General features: G+C 48.2%; 1 protein-coding gene across 1 annotated transcript in view; it reads right to left on the bottom strand.

The window, feature by feature from the left end:
- The window catches only part of RAB40B (RAB40B, member RAS oncogene family), a 39185-nt gene that overhangs the window by 10604 nt on the left and 2999 nt on the right, over positions 1-25582 (bottom strand). Inside the window, exons 2-3 of the mRNA XM_070561299.1 lie at positions 3190-3250; positions 520-580 (exon numbers count right to left, since the gene is read on the bottom strand). Of these exons, the coding sequence (XP_070417400.1) occupies positions 520-580; positions 3190-3250 (122 nt within the window). The remainder of the gene's footprint in view (positions 1-519; positions 581-3189; positions 3251-25582) is intronic.

Raw genomic sequence — 25582 nt, 5'->3', positions numbered from 1 at the left:
AGTTAGGGACTAGAAATCAGCTCCCCACATCCAGGAGCTGCTCCAGGGGTACAGAACGTGGGGGCTGCAGGGATCCCCACCTCACGAGGAGCAGAGCCCACCACCCAAATGGAGCACTCGCGTGAACATGCACAGACACACACACACAATCATAAACATAAATGCACACAAACACACATGCACACACATACACACACGAATACACATACACACATGAATGTACACAAAACTCAGATGCATGCATGTGTATGTACAAGCACACAAACATGCACAGACATGTACACAGACATGTGTGCGTGCGAACACATATGAACACAAGTGTGCAATGCACTGATACACACATGCATGTACACACAGCTCACACGTGTTCATGTACGTACACATGCATAGACACACTTTTAGATTCTTTCATTAATTTATATATGAGCTTCATTGCCTCATCCTCCAAGTATGCATTAAAGAACATTCCACATGTTATTGTTCAAAGTCAGTCTGACCTCCCAGCTCAGGGAATGTTACCTGTGCGCCCCGCGAATAGGAGCGGAATATGGTACAAAATCTTCCCTGCCCAGACGTGTCCCTAGAAGAGACGTTGGAGACAAGTGAGAAGAAATCACTGGTTCGTCCCGACAAGTGTTTTCACCCTGGGAGCCACAGCAACGCGTTTACAATCGTTGGCTGGCGGCCAACCCATGAAGGTCCAAGACCCCAACAAAACAGTCACGTTGTCCCCTGAGTGATCTGGACATTGGGATGTCCTTCTGGGCTCATTCTCTTTTCTAACTGTCATTTTAAAAGTCAAACTAGAGAGCCAGCCCTAATGGCCTCGTGGTTAAACTTCAGCGTGCTCCGCTTTGGCAGCCCAGGTTCGGTTCCCTGGGTGTGGAGCCACACCACTCATCTGTCAGCAGCCATGCTGTGGTGCTGGCTCACACAGAAGAACCAGAGAACTTACAACTACACCCAACTGTGTACTGGGGCTTTAGGGGGAGAAGGGAAGGAAAGAGGAGGAAGATTCCCCTGCCAAAAGATAAATAAAATAAAGTCAAACTAATGAAAACAGTGATGGGTTTCAACATAATAATTCTGACATTTAAATAAATCTAATTTAGGTTTTAAGAAAAAATTTGTTTAATTTGGAGATAAGCTGTGTAGTAAGGAAAATGAGTCTACACCAGGGAAAAAATAGGCCAAAGGACTTGGCGATGCCTCAACTGCCAGTTGAAATATAAGTTGATCACATCAAGTCAGCCGTGAGACACACGCCTGAGTTCCTCAGTACAAGGCGCTGACGCGGGGCTGCCAATGCCCCGACACACCGGCACATAGAGCAGGAGAAGGAAGAACGCATGCCCGGGCTTGAGGCCGCAGGCTGTGCCCGTGGCAGTGGCTCTGGGACCAGTGGATGCCGTTTCCTGGCATCTTCGCTAAGGGCAATGGGGACACATCTGCGTGTGCAGTTAATGCGCCCATATGAACAGGTGACCCCACCGAGACGAGAAGTCCCCGGTGGGCCTGCCCTGCACACCAGGTGTGTCCGCACGTACAAACAGTGAGATGCAGCACGGCCTTGCTGCTTTCTTCCTCGTCACCTGCAGGTGGTGACCCGCCCCTGCCTTCTGAGTCCCATTCAGGCCACCACTCAGGAGAGCAGGGGCCAGAGGTACCAACCGAGGGCAAAGGCATGGGACGAGCACCTTGTGTGCTGAGAAGCAAACTGATCAGATTTCGGGGATCAGCCCCAACAGAACCTCGAAGTTTAGGCTTTGCCTGCAGATGGAAATTGCTAGGAAGTCTGTGGCAAGGAGAGGGCAGGATGAGAGTAAGCCTGAGATCCATCCCGGGCTTCGCACAGGAGCCTGGAGGTCTCTCTGAGATGGGAGCGTTCCCACGGCACTGGCAGCGAGCCCTCCCACCCCCGGCCTCCTGCCCCAGGCCCTCTTCTAGCCACCACCCAGGCAAAGGCCCCACGTTCGGGTGCTGAGGATGACCCCAGTCCAGCTGGAGCGACTATGGGAGGTGAAGGCATTTACTAATAGGGGCTGCCGGACGAGAAATGGAATCGGGAGCCATGACAGCTCTATTTTAGATGTCAAGTGGACACTCAGGAGGAAATGTGGAGCAGCTGCTTCCTGCAGCCTTCTGAGTCCAGGGCAAATCCGGGCTGAAAGTGGGGCCCCAAGGGGGTCTCCGGGGAGGGGGAAAGGGAGAAGAGACTTGAGAATAAGCCCTGGGCCCTCCAGAGCTCAGGGTCGGGTGGACAAGGCAAGACAGAGCACGCAGGAGCCGGAGGACAATGGGTAAGAATGGACGGCCGAACCTTGCTGATCCACAGCGACGCAGCTCAGAGAAGACACGGGCCGATCGGGGGGCAGGACTTGACCACAGCCCTAAACGTCCTGAAGCGGGAGGGCCTGGGGCTGGGCAGTGGGAAGGGAGGGGGCATTGAGGGGATATAGTGGGCAGAGGCTCCCTGGCCAGCCTTGGGGGCTGACTGCTCCTGGGAAGGACAGGTCAGGAGATGGTAGGAGAAGGGGCTTCCAGCTACTGGAGATGCATGTGGCTTGGGGAGTGGTCTGTCATGGTCCAGCGAGGGAAGAGAGCCAAGCAGGTAGCCAAGGAGACGGGATGACACAGGGCCTGGTGACAGTAGTCAGGAAAGCCACAGGGGGTGGAGACAGCCCAGGGATTGGTCACAGCAGGAAACCCCTAGGTCGCCCCCCCTCAATCTGGAGCTGGATGGGCAGGGTCAGGGATGTGACCAGAATCTCGGACGGAACCAGGACTGCCTGGCAGCAGGGGGACTGAGGAGGAGACCCAGTCCAGAGCCCGGGGGGAGGGCGGTACCCCAGCCTCTTGCCCCTTCCCACCCTCCCATCCTAGGTCTTGGTTGTCTGGCACTTGGCCCTTCCTGGCGCTAGGGCAGCAGAAGCAGAGGGAGGCAGCCTTCAATGAGGCCATGTATTCTGGACAGACTTCAGGGGCCCACAAAGGCCCATGCCCGGGTCAGTCCTGGGGTTCCCCTTCCCCGTGGGTCCCAGACAGCCTGATCTCTGCCTCCTTTGGGGAGCCCCTGAGTCAGGAGGGGCTGAAGGAGGGGCTCTTCCCGCAGGAGGCACCAGGGCGCTCTGACGGCCTCTCCTCTGCCCAGCGAGTCCTGCGGGGGGCCGGGCGGGGGACCCCACTCACCAGAGCTGCAGCTTCACCCGCCGGCCGTCCAGCAGGATGGTGGTGGTCTTGTAGTCGATGCCTGCGGAAGAGGGTTGGGGCAGCTGACACCGGGCTGGCTGCCAAGTTCTCCCACAAAGGCATTCCCAATTAAAAATGCGCTGGAGAAAAGAAACCCTCGCCCTGGGAGGAGAAAGGACTTCTCACCGGTGCAGATTCACGGCTTAGAAGGCGGTGGACCTAACTCTGCTTGTGCATCTCCCCAGATTTGCTCGGTCCCCCTCCCACCAACCTTGCCGCTCGCTCCACGGAGCCAGGCCTCCAGCCCTGCTCTCCTGTCACCGCCGCCTCTAGCCCCCCAGCCGGGCCCCTAACCAGCCCCGAGGCCCGGGCTTCACCGGCCGCTGCTGAGGGGTGGGCAGCAGGAGTCAGGGGCACAGACTTGGACGTCGGCCCCTGAATGGCACTGCAGCACGGGTCCCTCGTGGCGCCTGCAAAGCCCATGCGTGGCCTGCTGGCCCCGGGTGTGCCGAGAGGCTGTAGGAGCCGGCTTATGCCCGTGTCCGCTGACGCTGCTTCCCATCCTCACTCCGGCAGTCCTGGGACTGCCCCACCTGAGCCGCACTCCCGGGCTGAAACACTGAGATAGTTTCCCCCAAACTGTCACACTAAGAATGTAAAGTAAAAATGTGTAGATAGGAAGAATTATCTCAACCATGTAAAGACGAACACATGTGTTGTGTGTGTGTGCGTGTCGGGGGGACACTGTAAGGAACCCCAACTGGAAACTAGAAATCTCTGGGTTGTGAAATCTGGGTAATTTTTACCTTTTTTTCCCCCCAACCTTTATTTTCAAGTTTCTTCAATGAGCATGCATTTCTTCTAAAATCAGAAAAAGCAATAAACACTTGTAAAAAGGTAAAGCATTCCTTCTAGTTCCACCAGAAACCAGTTTTCCGCTTGTCTGAGAAACCACGCCTGTGCTCAGAGTGGCTGGATCACTTCTGCCAGGTCCCTGGATGAGAACACACACTCAGCTGGACTGACGAGAGGAGGATGGAGTCACTGAGAGATGGCATTTCTGTTAAGTGACCAAGAAAGCAAGAAAGGAGTCCTTCCTTCCGAAAAATATATGCAACACAATTTACAATCACAGGAATCCACACTGCTGAGTGACGCCACGCCGCGCCGCGCCGCGCCACCCACGCCACGCGGCTTTGCAGTACCCAGTTTCCTTCATCTGCAGACCTCCTGAGGGATGTCGCTCAAGCACTCAAACCCAGAAAAGACCAGCCTGGAAAACATTCTGGGATGTGACCAGACTGCGGACGTCTTGTCAAGGAAAGCTGAATCAAGAATTATAAATCTAAAGGGAAAGTACAGACAGGAGGCAGAAGGGAAATGAAGAGAGAAATCCCGTGTGAGGGCCTCACCCTGGAGAAGGTCCTGGAACGGATGTGGAATCCTAGAAGCTCTCCTTCCAGTGCGACCAGTACAGGCTCAGAAGACAAGCTCCTCTGAAATGCAGTCCCAAAGAGGGTGTCATTTTCAGGCAGCTTAGTGTATGCTCCCTTCAAAGATCCAGAATGCTTAGACTAGCTTACCCCAGTCTCCTCCCCGACAAAAAGCCCCAAGAAAAAGACTGTTGCATCGTAAAGCATCCTGTCTTTAAAGCAGGTTGAGTGCATGGGGGAGGGTGACAACAGAGTTAGCTGATTTAGAAAGTGGCCTCATGTACTTATTTTTTAGGTCCACAATAAAAAAAAATTCATAAATATAAAAGAATTCATTCCTGGTGGTCTTTTAAAGTACCCTATGCGCTTTTAAAACTACATTTGGTTTTTGTTTTCATCAGTCACGGATGTGTATGGTTTCAGGTTTCAAATCATTCTGGAAGACTGAGCATGGAAAACGGCAGGCCCCAATCCGTGCCCAACCCCAGTGTTCCACTTCCCATTTTAACGTTTTCTAATCAGTTCTTTTGCTATGTATCTCCAAATTTGTAAACAACATACTTATATTTCTACTTCCTGACATTTCAGTTTTAGGCGTTGATCAACGTCCCGTATGGAAGGAGAAGCTGTGGTCCTCTTTCACTGACATACCCCTGCCCCATCTCTAATTCTCTCTCCCCACCTTACACACACACACACACCGTATAGTTACCACGCTATTCTAGCTAGATCAATATTCAATTTTACATCAATATGAGCAAGTAAACACTATCCACAGCTGAACCATGTGGTATACTGTGTTTATTTGTGCTTTGTGTACAACTTTTTCTCTTCACTGGAGTTAAAAATTGCCTTTTTGCTTATTTGCTTAGTTTTTTATGCATTCATCACGGTGTCATCCCTATAACGTCCCCCAGTTATCTAAATCTCCTCTCAGAACTTCCAAACATTGAGGTGTTTCACCTTCTTGGGTCGTCTGTCCAGAGCTGCTGTCTAGCTCCCCTCTGGCCTGGGAGCGTGGGTTCTCCTGGGCCCTCCTTTCTTCCACCACTGGATCCCACGTCTCCCTCTCTCTCGGTTTACTTTCTCCTTTTGTTTCCTGAGAAGAGTACACGGAAGATAGTTTTGGAGACTTTGCACGTCTGAAACTGTCTTTGGTCTGCCCTCACTCTTCACTGAGTCTGGATGGGCACACAGTTGAGGTAGGAAATAATTTCTTTAAGAAATGTGCAGACATTGTTCCATTAAAGTCTACTTTCCAGAGCTCCTGTTGAGAAGTCAGATGTCAAACTGATTCCTTTTGTTTTAAATTGAGGTAACATTGGTTTATAACATTATATAAATTACAGGTGTACATCATTACATTTCAATTTCCGTGTAGATTACATCATGTTCACCACCCAAAGACTAATTACCATCCATCCCCATACACATGTGCCTCATCACCCCTTTCACCCTCCTCCCTCCCTCCTTTGCCTCTCATAGCCACGAATCTAATCTCTTATCGATGTGTTTGTCTGTTGCTGTTTTTATCTTCTATTTATGAGTGAGATCATACGGTATTTGACTTTCTCTCTCTGACTTATTTCACTTAGCATGATACCCTCAAGGTCCATCCATGTTGTCACAAATGGCAAGATTTCATCTATTTCATGGCTGAGTAGTATTCCATTGTGGATATATACCACATCTTCTTTATCCATTTGTCTCTTGATGGGCACTTAGGTTGTTTCCAAGAGTTGGGTATTGTGAATAATGCTGCAACAAACACAGGTGCACATATCTTTACAAATTCGTGTTTTCATGTTCTTTGGATAAATATCCAACAGTGGAATAGCTGGATTGTATGGTATTTCTATTCTTAATTTTTTGAGGAATCTCCATACTGTTTTCCATAGTGTCTACACCAGTTTGCATTCCCACCAACAGTGTACGAGAGTTCCTTTGTTACTTCTCGTCTTGTTAATTATAGCCATTCTGACAGGCATGAGGTGATATTGTAGTTTTGATTTGCATTTCCCTAATAATTAGTGATGTTGAACATCTTTTCATGTGCCTGTTGGCCGTCTGTATATCTTCTTTGGAAAAATGTCTGTTCAGATCTTTTGCCCATTTTTTAATTAGGTTTTTTGTTGTTGAGATGTATGAGTTTTTTATATATTTTGGATATTAACACCTTATCAGATATACGGTTTGCAAATACCTTCTCCCAATTGTTAGTTTGTATTTTCATTTTGTTGATGGTTTCCTTTGCAGTGTAGAGCCTTTTTAGTTTGATGTAGTCCCTTTGTTTATTTTTCCTTTTATTTCCCTTGCCTGGTCAGAGATGGTATTGGAAACTATGCTGCTAAGACCAATGTTAAAGGGTGTACAGCCTATGTTTTCTTGTAGAAGTTTATGGTTTCAGGTCTTACATTCAAGTTGTTAATCCATTTTGAGTTAATTTTTGTGTATAGGGTAAGATAACGGTCTACTTTCATTCTTTTGCACATGGCTGTCCAGTTTTCCCAACACCATTTATTGAAGAGACTTTCCTTTCTCCACTGTATGTTCTTGGCTTCCTTGTTGAAAATTAGCTGTCCATGGGCCAGCCCAGTGATGCAGTGGTTAAGTTCACACGTTCTGCCTCAGCAGCCTGGGGTTCGCCAGTCTCGATCCCTGGTGCGGACCTATACACCGCTTGTCAAGCCATGCTGTGGCAGGCGTCCCACATATAAAGTAGAGGAAGATGGGCACGAATGTTAGCTCAGGGACAGTCTTCCTCAGCAAAAGAGGAAGACTGGTGACAGATGTTAGCTCAGGGCTAATTTTCCTCAAAAAAAAAAAAAAGAGAGAGAGAGAGAAAATTAGCTGTCCATAGATGTATGGATTTATTTCTGGGCTCTCGATTCTGTTCCATTGAGCTGTGTGTCTGTTTTTGTGCCAGTACCATGCTGTCTTGATTACTACAGCTCTGTAGGACATTTTGAAGTCAGGGAGTGTGATACCTCCACTTTGCTCTTTTTTCTCAGGGTTCCTTTGGCTATTCGGGTTCTTTTGTTGTTCCATATAAATTTTAGGATTCTTTGTTCTATTTCTGTGGAAAATGGCATTGGAACTTTCATAGGGATTGCATTGAATCTGTAGATTGCTTTATGAAGTATGGACATTTTAACTATGTTTCTTCTTCCAATCCAAGAACACCCAAATATCTTTTTTTTTTTATTGAGTTAATGATAGGTTACAATCTTGTGAAATTTCAGTTGTACATTAATGTTTGTCATTTCTGTTGTAGGTGCACCACTTCACCCTTTGTGCCCACCCCACACCCCACCTTTCCCCTGGTAGCCACTAAACTGTTCTTAGTCCATAATTTTAAATTCCTCATATGAGTGGAGTCATACACAGATTATCCTTCTCTCGCTGGCTTATTTCACTTAACATAATTCCCTCAAGGTCCATCCATGTTATTGCAAATGGAATGATTTTGTTCTGTTTTGCAGCTGAGTAGTATTCCATTGTATATATGTACCACATCTTCTTTATCCATTCGTCTGTTGATGGGCACTTAGGTTGCTTCCATGTCTTGGCTATTGTAAATAATGCTGCAATGAACATTGGGGTGCACAGGACTTTGGGGATTGCTGACTTCAAGCTCTTTGGATAAATACCCAGTAGTGGGATGGCTGGATCGTATGGTAGTTCTATTTTTAATTTTTTGAGAAATCTCCGTACTGTTTTCCATAGTGGCTGCACCAGTTTGCATTCCCACCAGCAGTGTATGAGGGTTCCTTTTTCTCTATAACCTCTCCAACATTTGTTACTATTAGTTTTAGATATTTTTGTCATTCTAATGGGTGTAAGGTGATATCTTAGTGTAGTTTTGATTTGCATTTCCCTGATGATCAGCGATGATGAACATCTTTTCATGTGCCTATTGGCCATCAGTATATCTTCTTTGGAGAAATGTCTGTTCATGTCTCCAGCCCATTTTTTGATCGGGTTGTTTGATTTTTTGTTGTTGAGTTGTGAGAGTTCTTTACCTATTATGGCTATTAAGCCTTTGTCAGATATATGACTTGCAAATATTTTTTCCCGGTTAGTGGGTTGTTTTTTTGTTTCAATCCTGTTTTCATTTGCCTTGAAGAAGCTCTTTAGTCTGACGAAGTCCCATTTGTTTATTCTTTCTATTGTTTCCCTTCTCTGAGAAGGCATGGTGTCCGAAAAAATCCTTTTAATACTGATGTCAAAGAGTGTACTGCCTACGTTTTCTTCCAGAAGCCTTATGGTTTCAGGTCTCACCTTAAGGTCTTTGATCCATTTTGAGTTTATTTTGGTGAATGGTGAAAAAGAATGGTCAATTTTCATTCTTTTACATGTGGCTTTCCAGTTTTCCCAGCACCAAGTGTGGAAAAGACTTTCTTTTCTCCATTGTATGCCCTCAGCTCCTTTGTCAAAGATAAGCTGTCCATAGATGTGTGGTTTTATTTCTGGGCTTTCAATTCTGTTCCATTGATCTGTGCACCTGTTTTTGTATCAGCACCATGCTGTTTTGATTACTGTAGCTTTGTAGTATGTTTTGAAGTCAGGGATTGTGATGCCTCCCGTTTTGTTCTTTTTTCTCAGGATTGCTTTAGAAATTCGGGGTCTTTTGTTGCCCCATATGAATTTTAGGATTCTTTGTCCAAATATCTTTCTATTTCTTTGTGTCTTCTTCAATTTCTTTCAAGAATGTCTTATAGTTTTCAGTATACAGGTTTTTCACCTCTTTGGTTAAATTTATTCCCAGGTATTTTATTCTTTTTGTTGCAACTGGTGCAGTGGTTAAGTTCGCACGTTCCACTTCAGTGGCCTGGGGTTCACCAGTTTGGATCTCCCGTGTGGACTTACGCACTGCTTGGCAAGCCATACTGTGGCAGGCGTCCCACGTTTAAAGTAGAGGAAGATGGGCACGGATGTTAGCTCTGGGCCAGTCTTCCTCAGCAATAAGAGGAAGATTGACGGCCGATGTTAGCTCAGGGTTAATCTTCCTCCAAAAAAAAAAAAAAAGATAAAGTAGCTATTGATAAGTATGTACTTATTGCCATTTTGTTTCTTTTTTTCTAGCTGTTCTAGTAGTTTTCTCTGTTCCTTTCTTCTTCTCTTTCCCCTTTCCTTTGTGGTTTGATAGCTTTCTTTAGTATTACGTTTGGGTTCCTCTCTCTTAATTTTTTGTGTATTTATTGTAGGTTTCTGGTTCATGATTACCATGAGGTTCATATATAACAACCAACATATATAGCAATCTATATTGAGTTGATGGTCTCTTAAGTTTCATCTCTTGCTAAAAGTGCTCCTCTTTTACTCAGCTCCTCCCACATTTTATGTTTTTGCAATCATATTTAACTTCTTGTGTGTGTGTGTGTGTGTGTACCCATTAACCTCTTATCATGTAAATAGATAATTTTAGTGTTCTTGTCTTTCGACCTTCATATTAGCTTCAGAGGTGGTTGATCTGCTACCTTCACTGTATATTTGTGATTTTATTTTATATTTTTGATAATTTTCTTATTCCTATTTGTGGTCTTTTTCTTTTCCACTTAAATGAGTCCCTTTAATGTTTCTTGTAAGGCTGGTTTATTGGTGACAAACAACTTTAGGTTCTGCTTGTCTGGGAAACTCTTCATCTCTCCTTCCATTCTGAATGATAATCTTGCCAGGTAGAATATTCTTGGCTGTAGGTTTTTTCCCTTTCAGTACGTTGAGTATATTGTGCCATTCTCTTCTAGCCTGTAAGGTTTGTGCTGAGAAGTCAGCTAATAGCTTTATGGGGTTTCCTTTGTATGTAACTTGTTTCCCTTCTCATGTGGCTTTTAGGATTCTCTGTCTTTCTTTTTTTATTGTTGTTGCAGGGGAAGATTCACCCTAAGCTAAAATCCATTGTGACTCTTCCTCCTTTTTTCTCCCCCCACCACCACAACCAAAGCTCCAGTACATAGTTCTGTATGGTTGTGAGTTCTTCTGGTTCTTCTAAGTGAGCTGCTGCCACAGCATGGCTCCTGACAGACGAGTGGTGGAGGTCTGTGCCTGGGAAACGAACCCAGGCTGTCAGAGCGGAGCGTGCTGACCTTTAACCACTAGGCCATCAGGGCTGGCTCTATCTTTAATTCTTGACATTTTAATTATAATGTGTCTTGGTGTGGGCCTCTTTGGGTTTATCTTGTTTGGTGCTTTCTGTGCTTCCTGTATCTGGATGTCTGTTTCCTTCCTTAGGTTAGGAAAGTTTTCAGCTATTATTTCTTCAAATAGATTCTCTGCCCCTTTGTCTCTCTCTTCTCCTTCTGGACACCTGTAATATGAATGTTAGTGTGCTCTATGTTGTCCCAGAGGTCCCTTAGACTATCCTCATCCTTTTTAATTCTCCTTTCTTTTTTCTATTCAGCTTGGGAGATTTCCTCTAGTCTTTCATCCAGCTTGCTGATCAGTTCTTCTGTGTCATCTACTCTGCTATTGAGTCCCTCCAGTGAATTTTTCATTTCCAGTATTGTATTCTTCAGTTCTGATTGGTTCTGTTTTATATTTTCCAATTCTTTGTTGAAGTTCTGTGTTCATCTATTCTTCTCCCAAGATCAGTGAGCATGACTATTAGTTTGTACTCTTTATCAGGTAGATTGTTTATCTCTGTTATGTTAAGTTCTTTTTCTGAGAATTTGTCCTATTCCCTTATTTGGAACATATTCCTTTGTCTCCTCACTTTATCTCTTTCTCTGTGCTTATATCTATGTATTAGGTAGATCAGCTGCGTCTGCCAATCTTGGAGAGGTGGTCTTATGTAACAGATGCCTTACGAGGCCCAGCAGTGTGCTTTCCTGTCATCATCAATTCCAAATGTTCCAGGATGTCCCCTGTGTGGGCTACGTGTGTCCTTCTGTCATGGCAGGGTTGCTCTTACTGCAGGTGCATGTGGAGGCTAGGCTGTCCCCCTGGCTGGCTGGTCATAAGTCTCAGCTACTGCAGTTGTACAGTCCCTTCAGTCAATGTTATTAGGCAGGGGGAGCCCCAGAACAGTTGGCTGCAAGGTCTAATAGCACATTCCTGCTGCAGTTTTGCTGTTAAGTGAATAGGCCCCCAGCATGGCTGGTTGCTAGGCTCAGTGGCTCACAATTGTTCTAGGCCTCTGGCCTGCAAGGTTGTTGTCAGCTTTCTCAGGAGTGCAGCTGGGTGGGGCTGGCCCCAGGCACAGGAGCACACAATTGTTTCAGGTTTTGGAAGGTGGGGCTGATCCCCTATATGGCTGTTTGAGAAGCACAAGTCTGCTGCAGCTGACAAGCCCCACAGCCTGCAGGCCCACACACCCTGTCCACACAGTCCTGCTCCGTGCACACACCCTGACCCACTGAAGCCAACTCACTCGCCCTGCTGCAGAGGCCACACACACTCCACCAACGCAGGCCCAGCCCTCGTGCTTGCCCTGCCCCACAGAGGCAGACCCACTCATCCCACTGCACAGGCCCCACACACTCCACCAACGCAGGCCCAGCCCTCGTGCTTGCCCTGCCCCACAGAGGCACACCCACTCATCCCACTGCACAGGCCCCACACTCCACCAGTGCAGGTTCACAAGTTGCCTGAGGGCTTGTTAGGTGGGGCCAGTCCCTAGGGTGGGCTGCGTGCCCTGGCAGAGCTTGATTAAATCAGTGCTCTAGTGGTGGGGCAGACCCCTGTGCTAACAGGCCAGGGGAAGAACTCCAATGGCATCTGCCAGCATCTGTGTCAGCACACCTGCACTAGGTCACATTAATGGCTGCCACCAATGTCTCAGTCCCTGGGGAGGTGGTCCCAGCCTGGGGAGGTCTCACCTTTCACCAAGATGCACCAGAGCCTATCAAGAGCCTCTCTTTCACCAAAGGACTGTGCACCTTTCTTTCTGGTGATTTTGTGTTGCTTTCCAGAATGGGTGAATTTGTATGTGGGCCCTTTAAGAGCAGGCTTTTCTTTCTCTTATGTCCAACAGCTTTCCCGGGGGCATTCTCCATTGTTGTTAGTAGCCAGCAAAGCCAGATATTCTGACACTCATCTCTATTGTGCTGAATTCAAAAGCTGCTTATAGTGGCAAAGCTCTCCCGCTCAGATCCCCCGCTCCTCCAGGGAACACTTCGTACCTTAACACTGCTCCCGGCCATGAAGCGCTGTGGCTAGAATGTGGCTTTTTCCTCTCCAGAAAGGTAGTTCTGCCTCTTCCACCTCACTCAGTGTTGTTTCTTGTTGTGGGGGTTCTTTTTATCCAGTTTCCAGTTCCCCCTCAGGGTCACTGTTCCAAGAGTAGTTGTAACCTTGTGTCCGTGGGAGGAGGGGAGTTTAGAGTCCGCCTACACCCTCATCTTCCCAGCAGTCTCAAACTGATTCTTACCCTTGGAATGCCATCTGGTCTTTCTTCTTGTAAGGCTGGAGGGTCTTCTCCAGCCCCTGGCACTCTGCAATTTCATGCCCTGTTATGGGGCATCTTCACTGTTGCGCTGACCATACGATAGGCTCTTTCAACCCTGGAGATGCAAATCTTTCAATTCAGGGAATCTTTCTTGAATTATTTACATGCTTCCTCTTTCTGGGGTGTTATTAATAAGACGTTGGGCCTCCTGAAGCTATTCTCTAATTTTCTTATCTTCTCTTATTTTGCATCTCTCTCTTTTTCTCAACATTCTGGAAAATGGTCTCAATGTAATCTTTCATCCTTTCTTTGAGATTTTTACTTCTGCCATCATGTTTCTAATTTCCAAGATCTTTATTATTTTTGGATTGCTCCCTTTTGAGGTTCTGCTTCCGGTCATGTCTGCACAGCTCCTATTGTCTGCCTGCAGATAGTAACTCTCAACAATGAAAAAAATATAAAACCAATGACCTGAAAATACTGGAGAGTGACTGGCTAACTAGGTGGGAGGGAAGGTCTCTTTATTGCTTTCTCCACTTTGGCATCAGAACTTGCAATGATCATATAATTTGGAGTTGCTGGTGGCCAGCTTCCTCACCAGGCAGAAAAGAACACATCTGGGAATTAACCTACACAGAAGGCAGCAGAGAAGGGGCGTGTGCAGGGAGCAGGTGTGGGGAGAAAGAGCAATAGAGAGAGAACCCTGAATGGTTCAGGCCCCGGGATCCGGCCATCTCTGAAACGACACCTGCTCAACTCATCAGTGACGTGAGACCATAAGTGCTGCTCTGCTTAACATGCTTGGATTGACTTTTTTTGTTTGCACCAAAAATGTCCTGTCTGATGGAAAACCCATGAAGCATGGTGACTGGAGGGAGAGACAGAGAAGGTCTGACACCTAAATCCTGGGAAAAGCTACAAAAGATGCACTTTCACATCTTCCCAAGCAAAGTACCATGACTTCCACATCCCAGAATTTCACTAACAGTAACAAGTACTTAAAAGAAAATCCAACTCGACAGTGCTGATTTAATTATTAACCATGATGACCAAAACTGAACTCCATGACTTCTTCAGGTGGAAGCTCCCGCTAGAACACTGCTGAATAACCTGTTTCTTGGTGGACCTCCCCTGACTCCTGGGACCAGGAAGTGCTCTCCCAGATCTGATTTGCTTTGGAACAGCTCAGGCCGGTGTGGTCTCCATCACCACTTCCTTTATTATTTAACTTCTTCTTCTTCTTCTTCTTTTTTTTTTTTTTAGTGAGGAAGATTGTCCCTGAGCTAACATCCCTTCCAATCTTCCTCTATTTTGTATGTGGGATGCCACCACAGCATGGTTTGATGAGCAGTGCATGGGTCCACACCCAGGATCTGAATCTGTGAACCCTGGGCCACCAAAGATGAACACAAGAACTTAACCACTATGCCACCGGGCCAGCCCCTCAGCACCTCCTTTAGAGCAGTGACTTGCGACCTTCCTCCTCCATCTGTTCAACTGTGTGACCCACTCCCATGGATAGCACCATCTTTTATCCCTGTAACCGAGATTTGGGGACAGGACAGGGGAGGCGGAATGGGGGATAAAGCTTGAAAAAACACTGCCCCATGTGACATGTAGGTCGTTCTGGCCAGGTGGGAGTCTCGGGGATGGAGATGGACTAAACCCACCGGGTCTCCACAGGGCCCTGGCGTAGGACTGCAAAGGCCCTACAGGGAGAAGCTCTGTGATGCTGAGGACCAAATCCCAGTCTGATGACCAGTGACTTCCTCACTCTCCGTGCCTCAGTTTCCCCTACCATGAGTGGGGACTGTATTGCTGGGTATAACACACTTGCCACGACGACCTGAAGTCTGTGTGCCCACTGCCAGCAGTGGCCTCAGCTCAGCACAAGCTCCATGCTTCCCCAAACCTCTGGGTCCTTCCAGGGCTTAGAAGATAAACCCTCTAACACAGCTGCGCCTGCCACCGAGAAATCCAGAAACCACATCCCTTCATGGCCGGGCTCAAAGTCACACGTGAGAAGAACCTCTTTTTTAATAAACTTATTTACTTAACCATTCTCCTTTATTCTCCGCAATGTTTTCTCCCATTTACATGTTTGTTCTTTTCTCATTGCGTTTGCCCTTCTGACTGTGTTACGTATCACCTTGCATTTGGGTTCATGAGAACCTAACATTTTTGACATTAGTAGTGTCAGCATTAGGATCAAAAGGTATAATTCACATTCGCTGCACTTAACTAATTCAGCAGGAACTCTGTCCATCAAAATAAAATAAAAATACACAAAAGCTTCTAGAAGAAAGCCTACTGGAATGCTCACTGAGTGAGTCAGAATAACAGAGACAAGAAGAGATACAATTTTAGCCTTCCTAAAAAAAAACGGAACCGTCAAATGCCAAGTGGTTCACGACTTTTAGCTCCGCACGATGAATAAATAATTTAGTAATCTATTTCAATTCATCCACCACCTGCTTAGTTCTATTTTCGTGAGTGAGCAGACATAAGTGCGTGCTGCCACAGAAGAGGATTCTCTTATGGTGTAAATATTGGTCAACTATCATTTACAAATATATTCATCTTTGAGTACCTGACTTTTGAGAAATGTGTCTTATGTGGAATTAAAATATCAGAAAGCAGACTGGTTGTCAGGGGCAGAGGGGAGAGGGAAGGGAATGGGGTATGGGGTTTCCTTTTGTGGGGTGAGGAAAATAATCTGCAACTAGAAAGTGGTGGTGATGGTTGCACAAGATTGTGGATTTACTAAATGCCACTGAATTGTTCAATTTAAAATGGTTAATCTTCTATTATGTGAATTTCACCACACACCAAAATGTCTATACATATGTCCTTCCCTGGCTTTTCAGATCAGAAGGGCACTTTGTTGGAAGATGTTAGGGTGCCTTGCAGAATGAGGGGGTGGGGAGGGCTGGATAAAGGGGCTCAGGACAGGAGAAGCAGGGAGACCATGGGGCTTGGGACAGGTGCCAAGCTTCACCTGCAGCCAAGCCCAGCTCTTCCGGGGGCTCCCTTGCGTTTCTAAGTGGTTCTAAAGGTGAGTCCCGTTTCAGATAGGGCTTTGAAGTGGGATTCTCATCATGTGAGAGTAGTTACTGAAATTAGCGCCAATTCTCTCCCTGCAGAATCCGCCCCATCTCCTTTGTGAAAACGAGGGTCTGTTCTCTGCAGGTTCCTCCTTCCTGGGTTTTCTCTTTGAAAGAGCAAAGTGGTGGGACCCAGGTGCCCCCAGATGGGGCACGTTCCAGGTGCCTCTGTTTCCTCGTGCCTGGCTGTCCAGCTCCTCCACATAGCTCCCCACTCTTAGCTGCGCTGAACTGCTCACTCCCTACTCTGGGGGCTGAACTCTCCCAGGTCCTCCCTGGCAGGGAGAGGACCACTGTCACACCGACTTGGCCCTGAGTGGCCAGCGTTTTGCGCTGAGCCGCTATGTCCAGGAACACTGTGATTCCCAGAGTGAGGACAAGCCCTACCAACCAGATATGGGTGGGACCCGCCACCTCTGCACATCACCCACCATGAGTGAAACTGGGGAGTAACTGAGAACCTCTCCTAACCATCATTCAGGTGTGGCCAGACAAGGGCTCCCTCCTTCCAGACTCCCAACACTTCAGAGCATCCAGGTCACCTTCAAATCACGGGGCTGCCCCGCTGGGTCTTGGGGTCACCCTTAACTTGTGGCACCGCTGGAACCTGACCTCAGGACACAACAGGGCATGGCCATGTCAGGCCAGGAGGGGCTTCCTGCCAGCATCCTCCTCAACTCCCTCCCACCTGACTTTGTCACCATGTGGGCAAGACTGCTGGGATAGCATTGCCATCCTCCATAAAAAAAACAAGGGTGGCAGCTTTTATCTTAAAGTGCATGGTTTTTGATGCTATCAGCACCGTGTCTGCATAGTCAAGAGCCAGTCTGCAAGGCCGCTCCAGCCAGGGGCTGCCCGCCTGCCCCGTGGGGCGCTGCAGCTCCAGCCCTCCACCGCCTCCTACTGGGGAAGCTCCGCGCACTTGGTGGTCAGTCTGCCGGGAGAGCTCATTAGGGAAGCCAAGTTTCAGTTAGCAGCTTTCCTGTGCTAAATATACCAACTGCTGAGGTGGCTCCTGTCTTTAGGAGCCCGAGCCCTTGTGGATTCACTCTCCTTTCATCTCTCCTGGGGCAGCAGAAGCTGAGACCACGTGGCATGTGCGGGGAAAGGACCTCACTGGAGCACATACAGAGGCTCTGGTCACTGTGATCACGCCCGGCTGAGCGACTGTCCAAAACCAGACGGCCCACCGGTCCCTGTCTGTGCTGCAGAGTTTAGGAGGAGCTGCCCTGAGCTTCGGGAGCCACCTTCTGCATTAGCCGGAAAGATGCCAGGGACCTTATTTTGTCTCAAATAACCGTGCTCTCAGGACACTAAGCGTCAGAGAGGGCAAGAGGCTGGACGCCTGCTGGCAGCACCACCTGGTCACCTGTATGTCACTGCAGGCAGAGGGGGAGCAAGCGGGGACGGCTGGGAAGGCTCAGGACACATGCAGGCCCCCGACGCGCTGCATGAGGGCAGCCTCTGCAGAGCTGTCATCATCGAAGGACAACTGGAAAACACTAGGGAGCTGGCTCCCTGAAGAGCCCACAGAAGCGGCAGATGTCCTGGAGGGTGGGGACTCCAACGCAGTGGCCCGCCAGGGCCCCAGTCCATGGAAGGCAGAGGAGGGGCCCCCTCTCTGAGAAGGGGTCTGGGGGGCCAGGAGGCTCCGTGGGGGGCAGAGCAGCCAGAGCCCAGAGCTGCGTCCTTGGCTCACGCTGGGCCAGCCCCTCATGGCCCACGGGAGGCCGGTCAGAGGGCCGGACACCTGTGTGACTACATGCCCTGAGTCTAAGAGAAGAGGGCAGCTCCTCCTCAGCTGGACCAGGCCTGATGCCACCGCCACGGCATGGGCTCAGCTTGGCCATGGAACGTCATGACCAGCTGGCCCCGAGCTCTCAGGGCTGAGGTGACACTCTCACGGAGGCCTCAGTGGCCCCAGACCCCACACCAGCACCTGCGTCTCTCCCAGGTCCCCCACACCCAGGGGCTCATCCTCTGGGCTGAATGGGATGCCCCAAGACAGCGTCGAGGGAAGGGCTTGCAGGATGGCAAGGGACCACCTCCCAGGAGCCCCCACCCTCCACTAACTGTCACCTGCTGGGGAAGGTGGGGGGGGTGGGGGGCTGCCTGCCACTCAGGGGACAGAGCTTCAAGGTCAACTCCTGCCCTTGTTCAAATGGCCCAAAAGGGCAACCACCAGAAGCCTGGAGATTCAAGGGAGGAGCCTCCCCTGCAGTCTTGGAGGGAGCGCAGCCCTGCCGACCTTGACCTCAGACTCACGCCTCCAGACGGCGAGAGGATAAACGTCTGCTGTCTTAAGCCCAAGCTTATGGCAGTTTGCCGCAGGAAGTGTCCTAGGAAGTGAACACACCATCCCGCAGACATTTCAACACCCCAACCCAGCCACCCCCACTCCCTGCCCCTGTCCAACGCTCAGAGAGAGGGACGCTCAGGGGTCGAGGGTGGGCTCCCAGCCGGCACAGGACCGAGCCTCAGGGCTGACAATGTGGCTTCTGCCTCCCTCAGATGTCAAACCAGCGCGACACCACCCACACCCACACCTGTGCCACAGGGGCCTGTCTTCTGGAATGTGCCCGTCACTTGAAACAGAAGAAACAGATTTTACTTCCCGAGAGAATTTCTTAATATTCTTCACACTTATCAATTTATTTCTCCTATTAAGATGATAACTTTTAGGCTTACGTATTAGGGTTAACTAGAGTTTAGTATGTATATTTATGATTCCACCTCTGTAAACTTGTTTTTGCTTTTACTTTTGATCAAACAAAATGCCAATCCTGTCGCAAGTCATAACATGATTCAAATTCATGGGCTGAGTTACGTTTGGGAGAGGGTAATCTATTAATTACTAGCTGCAAGAGGTTGGAATACACAACCCGCACAAACCAAAAAACAGCCTGAGGTTCCGTTTTAGTGAGGAAACCCCAGCATCAGCTGTGATGGCCTGCGTGGTTCTGCCGGCGGTGGGACCTGCCCTGATGGGCAGCTGGGCAGCAACCCCGCCCCCCAGCCCACCCTGTCCTGCCGGCATTGCACTAATAGCACAGAGCAGGTGCCTTCGAGACTCTGGGCCCCTGCACGTCTCCCATCTCGTGGTTCCAGGAACCTCCGTCGCCCCCTCTCTACCCGGCGGAGTCTCAGAGCACAGATCACGCTGTAAGTTCCCCATGAACAAAGGACCCACGTCTGGCCTGCCTGAACACTGCAGGGGCCTGGATACTGAATTCTAAACTTCACATTATGTTAAAAAGAGGTTAAGACCTGGAATGCCAAATCCACTTAAGAAAAAACAAACCACCAGGCTAAGTTTTCAGCAATGTGATTGATTATGATGATAAAGTTCATGAGAGGCAAAGCGTGTGTGAAAAAAACAGCACCATCTAAAGGACTGCACAAGTAGCTTCATGTTTAATGACTTTCTCTGCGTATTAACAGAACTAAACAAATGAGATAACCTGTTTCTTCACTGATAAACCTCATCAGAGTTCTTGCCTTCAATCAAAGAGGAATAAAAATAAAAGAATTGGGGCCGGCCCGGTGGCACAGCGGTTAAGTTCGCACGTTTTGCTTCTCGGCGGCCCGGGGTTCGCCAGTTCAGATCCCGGGTGCAGACATGGCACCGCTTGGCAAAAAAGCCATGCTGTGGTAGGCATCCCACGTAGAGGAAAATGGGCATGGATGTTAGCTCAGGGCCAGTCTTCCTCAGCAAAAAGAGGAGGATTGGCAGTAGTTAGCTCAGGGCTTATCTTCAAGAAAAGAACTTATATATGTGTATATGTATTTACATATATACACGTATGAATTATATATGTGTATATATTATATGTGTAAAATATATGCAAACATAAGATATATACATATGATTGTGTAATGTATTTGAAAGGATAGCATTGTTTTCTCTACAAAAATCTGTAACTGAAAAATCTCTCAAACTCTAGTGTGGGTACACCTAATCTCAGCTGCTCTCCCCAAGAACCCTGAGAGCCAACCCCAGTCCCCCAGCAGCCCTGTGCTCACTCCAACAAGATGGAAGAAGCACTCATGAGCCAGGAGACACGTGCGAAACTGCAGGCACGAGTGTGTGCTGGTGGGAAAGGAATGGGCAGCGAGAGGAAGGTGGTTCAGGGAACGGCATAGCAGATGATAAAAACTTCAGTTCCTTACAGAAGTTAGGGCAAGCAGCATCTCTGGAACTGAGGAGGTGGCTCTGTCTACAAGGGGCAGTGATACACCTTAAGAACCCCAAAGGGAGCCAGCCCTGATGGCCTACTGGTTAAAGTTCAGTGCTCACTGCTTTGGTGGCCCCGGTTTGGTCCTGGTTGTGGAACCACACCACCCGTCTGTCAGTAGCCATGCTGTAGTGGCAGCTCACACAGAAGAATTAGAAGGACTTAACAACTAGGCTATACAACCATGCACTGGGGCTATGGGGAGGAAGGGAGAAAAAAGAGGAAGATTGACAACAGATGTTAGTTCAGGGCGAATCTTTCCCTGCAAAAAATAAAGAACCCCAAAGTGAGGTTCTTGGGCAGTGATGCTCTGACCATGCAGCAGCCGAGCAGCTGACCAAAATGCTGACAGCATCTTAAGCCAGCGTGGTGCAGACAGTGGGACCAGCTTCAGGAGACACTGGTGCTCCCCAGCAACAAGAGGGTGGACGAGCACCCTTGCTCCTGGAGAGGAGGAGGAAGAGGTCCAGGTCTCGTGGAGAATTTCTAGTGGAGGCCTCCAAGGCGGCAAGCTGAATGGAGCTCACTTCTGAAGAATGTGAACCCTGAAGCCAGGACTGGGGGCTGCTATCTCCTATCATGACCAGCTTTTAAATGTTTTGTTCGTGGAGCTGATAAAACCTACATCTCTGATACCGTTAGGCCCAAGTTCCTCGGGCACTGCAGCTCCCCTCAGTTTTTGCTTATATACAATTTGTTCTTTGCAGCCAGTTAAGCTGTAGAAGCCTGGGAAGAAAGTTTCAAACAAAGGTTCAAAGAAACCTCTCAATGGCAAGTGAGCCCATAAACACTGAGTGATGTGTCAGCCACTCCCGACGCACCTTGCTGCCTCTCTTCACCCCAAACAGCCGGCACAGTTAACCTGTGCTCCTGGGCCGGGCAGGCAGGACCAAGGCAGAACCTCGAGGCTGTGCCAGCCCAGCTCTGCAGCCACTGCGGTGCCTGGTGCCAGTGACGGAGGACACAGGGGGCGGTGGGTGGGCCTCCAGTCCCAGGAGCTGACCTGGGCAGAAACTCAGCTGCCAGTTCTGAGCCCCTCCCTGCCTGTCATCCCAAATCAGGTTCGCCCTGAGTTGGCAGCTGCAGAGGTTAAAGGTCAGACTAAAGGGGCAGTCGCCACTGCAGGCAGGAGACCCCACAGGACACGGGGCTGAATTAAGGGCTTTTAAAGAGAAAAGCTGATCTGCAGTTTTATTATTTTCAAATACATGGAAGCTTTTATGACATAATTTTAAAAACCCAATGCTTTAGAGACATTTACTGTGTCCTCGGAAGTGGTACCATGGGAGGTAAAGAGGTAGAAGGCCATCCCCACCTTAAAGAGTGACACCGTAAGGAAGTGGGATAAACACCATTCAACTCTCAGTTCAAAATTGAGAGCGATGACTTTGTAAGTCCTGTTTTAAATCTTAAAGTGGTTGCCAAGGGAAACTGGTAGAGTAGCTGTTAAATCAGCAAATCCACGCCGTCTGCTGCCTTGTGGAAGGCAGTAGGAGAGCTCACACACCTCCCGGTGGAACGTTCTTCAGAGCCCACTCAAAAGGAGAAAACCCTCGAGAAGGGGCCACTTTAAGGAAAGAAATGTTGACGCTCCTCATGGGGAAGAAAAGCCACTTCTCGGAGCCTTTTCTGAACCAGAGGGGCTACAGAGGGTGGTGACCAGGAGCACAGCCCAGAGCCTGCCACCCGTCCACACTGCAGCTCTCACACATACTATGTGATCTTCAGGGAGCTATTCACCCTCTCTGGGCCCAATAATATAACCTATCTCACAAGATGATCCTTCTGCACTATCAAAAAGTGGAAGTTATTATTATTAGCTCTTAGCAAAAATAAACAGAGAAAGGAATATGGGATTTTCCTGCAGGGCAAAGGAAGCTGGAGAAACAGCCAGGAGAAAGCAGTCAGAGAAAATAGTGAGCCTCATGCTGGAAAAAGATTGGGAGGCAAGCAATTGTAGCATTTAGTGTCAGTTTGATCCACCTCCCTCTCCCATGGCTAATGAATGGAGCAAAATGTGGGAACGCAGCAATCAGAGAAGCAAAGATCGGTGACCTGGTGCCGGGAGCACGGCCAGCCAGTGCCGAGGGAGGGACACTCGATGAGCAGAGAGGCAGAGTGGTTGCGGCCCTGACCTCGCCTCCTCTCCGAGAGCCAGGCTGTCGAGGCTTCTTCTGTCCATGTCGGCCTGGGAAGAGCAGGACTTCCGGGGGGGAGGAGGCTGAACCAGCACTAAGCCACCACACGGAAGTGAGGCTCAGGGCCAGCAGGGACCCAAGGACCAGAAGTGGGAGGCGTCACCCATGGGGATAGAGGACAGCCTCCGGGCAGTGGGCCCCTCAGCAAGGGGTCCGCACAGCCCCACACGCACTCTCCTGCTCCTGCCCACATGCTCAGGTTGCAGCACAGGGTCTGGAATCCAAGGCCCCCGTCCTCCAACTGTAGGTTCAGGATGGAGAAGCCAGGCCTCACCAGACCGTCTCAGACAAAGAACATGTCCAGGAGGAGCTGCCTCGGCCTAAGCAAGATGCAGGGAAGATGCCGCCTCACAGCGTGCAGTGCAGGGCAGACCCACCAGCAGGAGAGGAAGCCTCGCCCATGGTCGCACACGGGGAGATGACGGCGCAGATCCAGATGGAGGTTTTGTGGCCCCCGGACTGTGACAAAGGCCACAGGGCAATGCAGGGAAGGGGGTCTCTCCAAATGGATATCCAACTGGAAAAACATGTGTCTTGACCCCTACTTCATACTTCATTCCAGCTGGAAAGCAGCCACCAACATCAAAGGTAGAACAGTAGAGCTTTGAGAGGAGAATATCTTCATCATCTCGGAGCAGGCGAAGATTTGAGAAAAAGGACCCAACATCCTAGCCATCAAACATTCATAATCTGGATTACGTTAAAATTAAGGGCCTCTGTTCTTTCAAAAAAACTATCAAAAGAGTGAAAGGCAACACGATGAGAGAGCGTCTTCACAACACATGTTTGTGACAAAGGACTCAGAGCCAGAATCAATAAAAAAATTCAACCTAATAGAAGAAATGGACAAAAGACTTGGACACTTTACAGAAGATGAAATCCAAATAAACATACAAAAAGATGTGCCATCTCATTAGTCATCAGAGAAACGAGAATTCAACTACACGCTTTCCAGGATGGCAGTAGTGCAAAAGAGAGCAAGTGCAAGTGTTGGTGAGGATACGAGCAGCCAGAACTCTGTCCTTTGCTGGTGAGAGTGTATGTTGGAAAATATTTCTGGAGTATCCACTGAAGTTAAACATGTGCATATCTAATGCTCAGCCATTACAGGTTTTGGCATATTCCAACAAAAACACATCTTACGTATACCAAAGACATGTGGTAGGAATGTTCACAACAGAACTAATCATAATAGTCACAAATGGGAAACCATTGAAATGCCCATCCCCAGCAGGATGGATAAATAAATCATGGTATATTCACACAGGGATGTTATACACCTCGAGAATAAACAGCCCACAGCCACACGACACAGGAGAATCTCACACACGATGAGAGCAAGAGAAGCAGCCACAGAAGAGCTCTGACTGTGTGATTCCACTTTTACACAGAATAAATAAGGCAAAACTCACCCGTGCTGTCACAAGTCAGGACAGCAGTTACACCAAGGGGCTATGTAGTGACGGGGGGAGGCCCCAGGGGGCTGTCAGTGCTCTGTTTCTTAATCTGGGTGCTGGCTACATGGGTGTGTTAGGTTTATGAAGATCCATGAAGCTATGCAACTGTAATATCTACACTTTTCTATATGTACATCATACTTCAATAAAAAGTTTAAAAAAGAAGGAAAAAGAGACAATGAACACAACCTAAAAGGAAACAACGAACAGAAGGAAATTCACTCCACTTACTTCAGGCAAGAGAACAGCTTAATAAAAACATGAAGTTGGTCGGTGCTGGCCCGATGGTACAGTGGTTAAATGTGCACGTTCTGCTTTGGTGGCCCGGGTTTGCCGGTTCAGATCCCAGTGTGGACATGGCACCACCGGGCAAGTCATGCTGTAATAGGTGTCCCACATATAAAGCAGAGGAAGATGGGCACCGATGTTAGCTCAGGGCCACTCTTCCTCAGCAAAAAGAGTAGGATTGGCGGCAGATGTTAGCTCAGGGGTAATCTTCCTCAAAAAACAAAAACAAAAACAACATGAAGTTGGCAAAATGAGAGTTAAAAGACTGTTTCTTTAATGAAATGCATTTTTAAAAGAAATTTAAAAATAAATTTTTAAAAATTGAAGAAAAGAAAAATTATAAGAGTAAGGAAAAGATTGGAGACCAAAAAAATCATTACTGATTTAACAAATAAGTTAGAAATAGTTTACTAAAATAAAAATTACCAACAAATAGGAAAGCCTTGAGATAACCAAAGAAATTCAGAAGAGAAAGACAAAAAGATCAAAGCAATTAGAGAGAAGGGAATGGATATCAAAGACAGATAAAAAGAGTCTGACATAAGGATAATCAGCCTGGTAGGCTGAATAATGGCCCATCAAAGATATCCACGTCCTAATCCCCAGAATTCATGAATATGTTAGATTACAGGGCAAAGGGGAATTAAGGCTGCACATGGAATTAAGTTTGCCGATCAGGTGACCTTAAAATACACAGAAGATCCTGGCTTATCAAGAGGGGCCCAATGTGATGACAGGGGTTCTGAAAGTGGAAGAGGGAGGCAGAGTCAGTATCAGAGAGATGCGTGAGATGCAGACTTGACCTGCCAGGCTGCCTTTGAAGATGGAGCAAGAGGCCACGAGCCAAGGAACGGGACAAGTGCCAGAAGGTGGGAAACGCAAGCAAACAGACGCACCCCTAGCGCCTCCAGGAAGGAAAGCAACCTTGACTTTAGCCTGTGAGACCGTACTGACTTCTGACCCGCAGAACTGTAAAGTAATACGTTTGTGTTGTTTTACGGTACTAAATTTGTGGCAATCTGCCCAGCAGCAATAGGAGACTAACACAATTTGTGTCCCTGAAGCAGAAACACCAACAACTGTAACAGAAAATGTCTTAAGGACATAAATTTCCCTGAAATTAACAAAGATCTGCAAATTCAAAGAGTACACAGTGTACCAGAAGTTCAACGAAGCATCCAACTCCAGACAAGGGCTGGTTAAGCGAACGAACTGAGGCGAAAGGAAGGAATTCTTCAGAAATTCATGAAGAAAAGAGAAATCACGCAAACGGGGGAAAAATCAGCTGACCT

This window comes from Equus przewalskii, chromosome 10 (assembly GCF_037783145.1).
Source record: "Equus przewalskii isolate Varuska chromosome 10, EquPr2, whole genome shotgun sequence".
In the NCBI taxonomy this organism is placed as follows: Eukaryota; Metazoa; Chordata; class Mammalia; order Perissodactyla; family Equidae; genus Equus; species Equus przewalskii.
The sequence above is the reverse complement of the archived record's forward strand: the minus strand, read 5'-3'. Positions and strand labels throughout refer to the sequence as shown.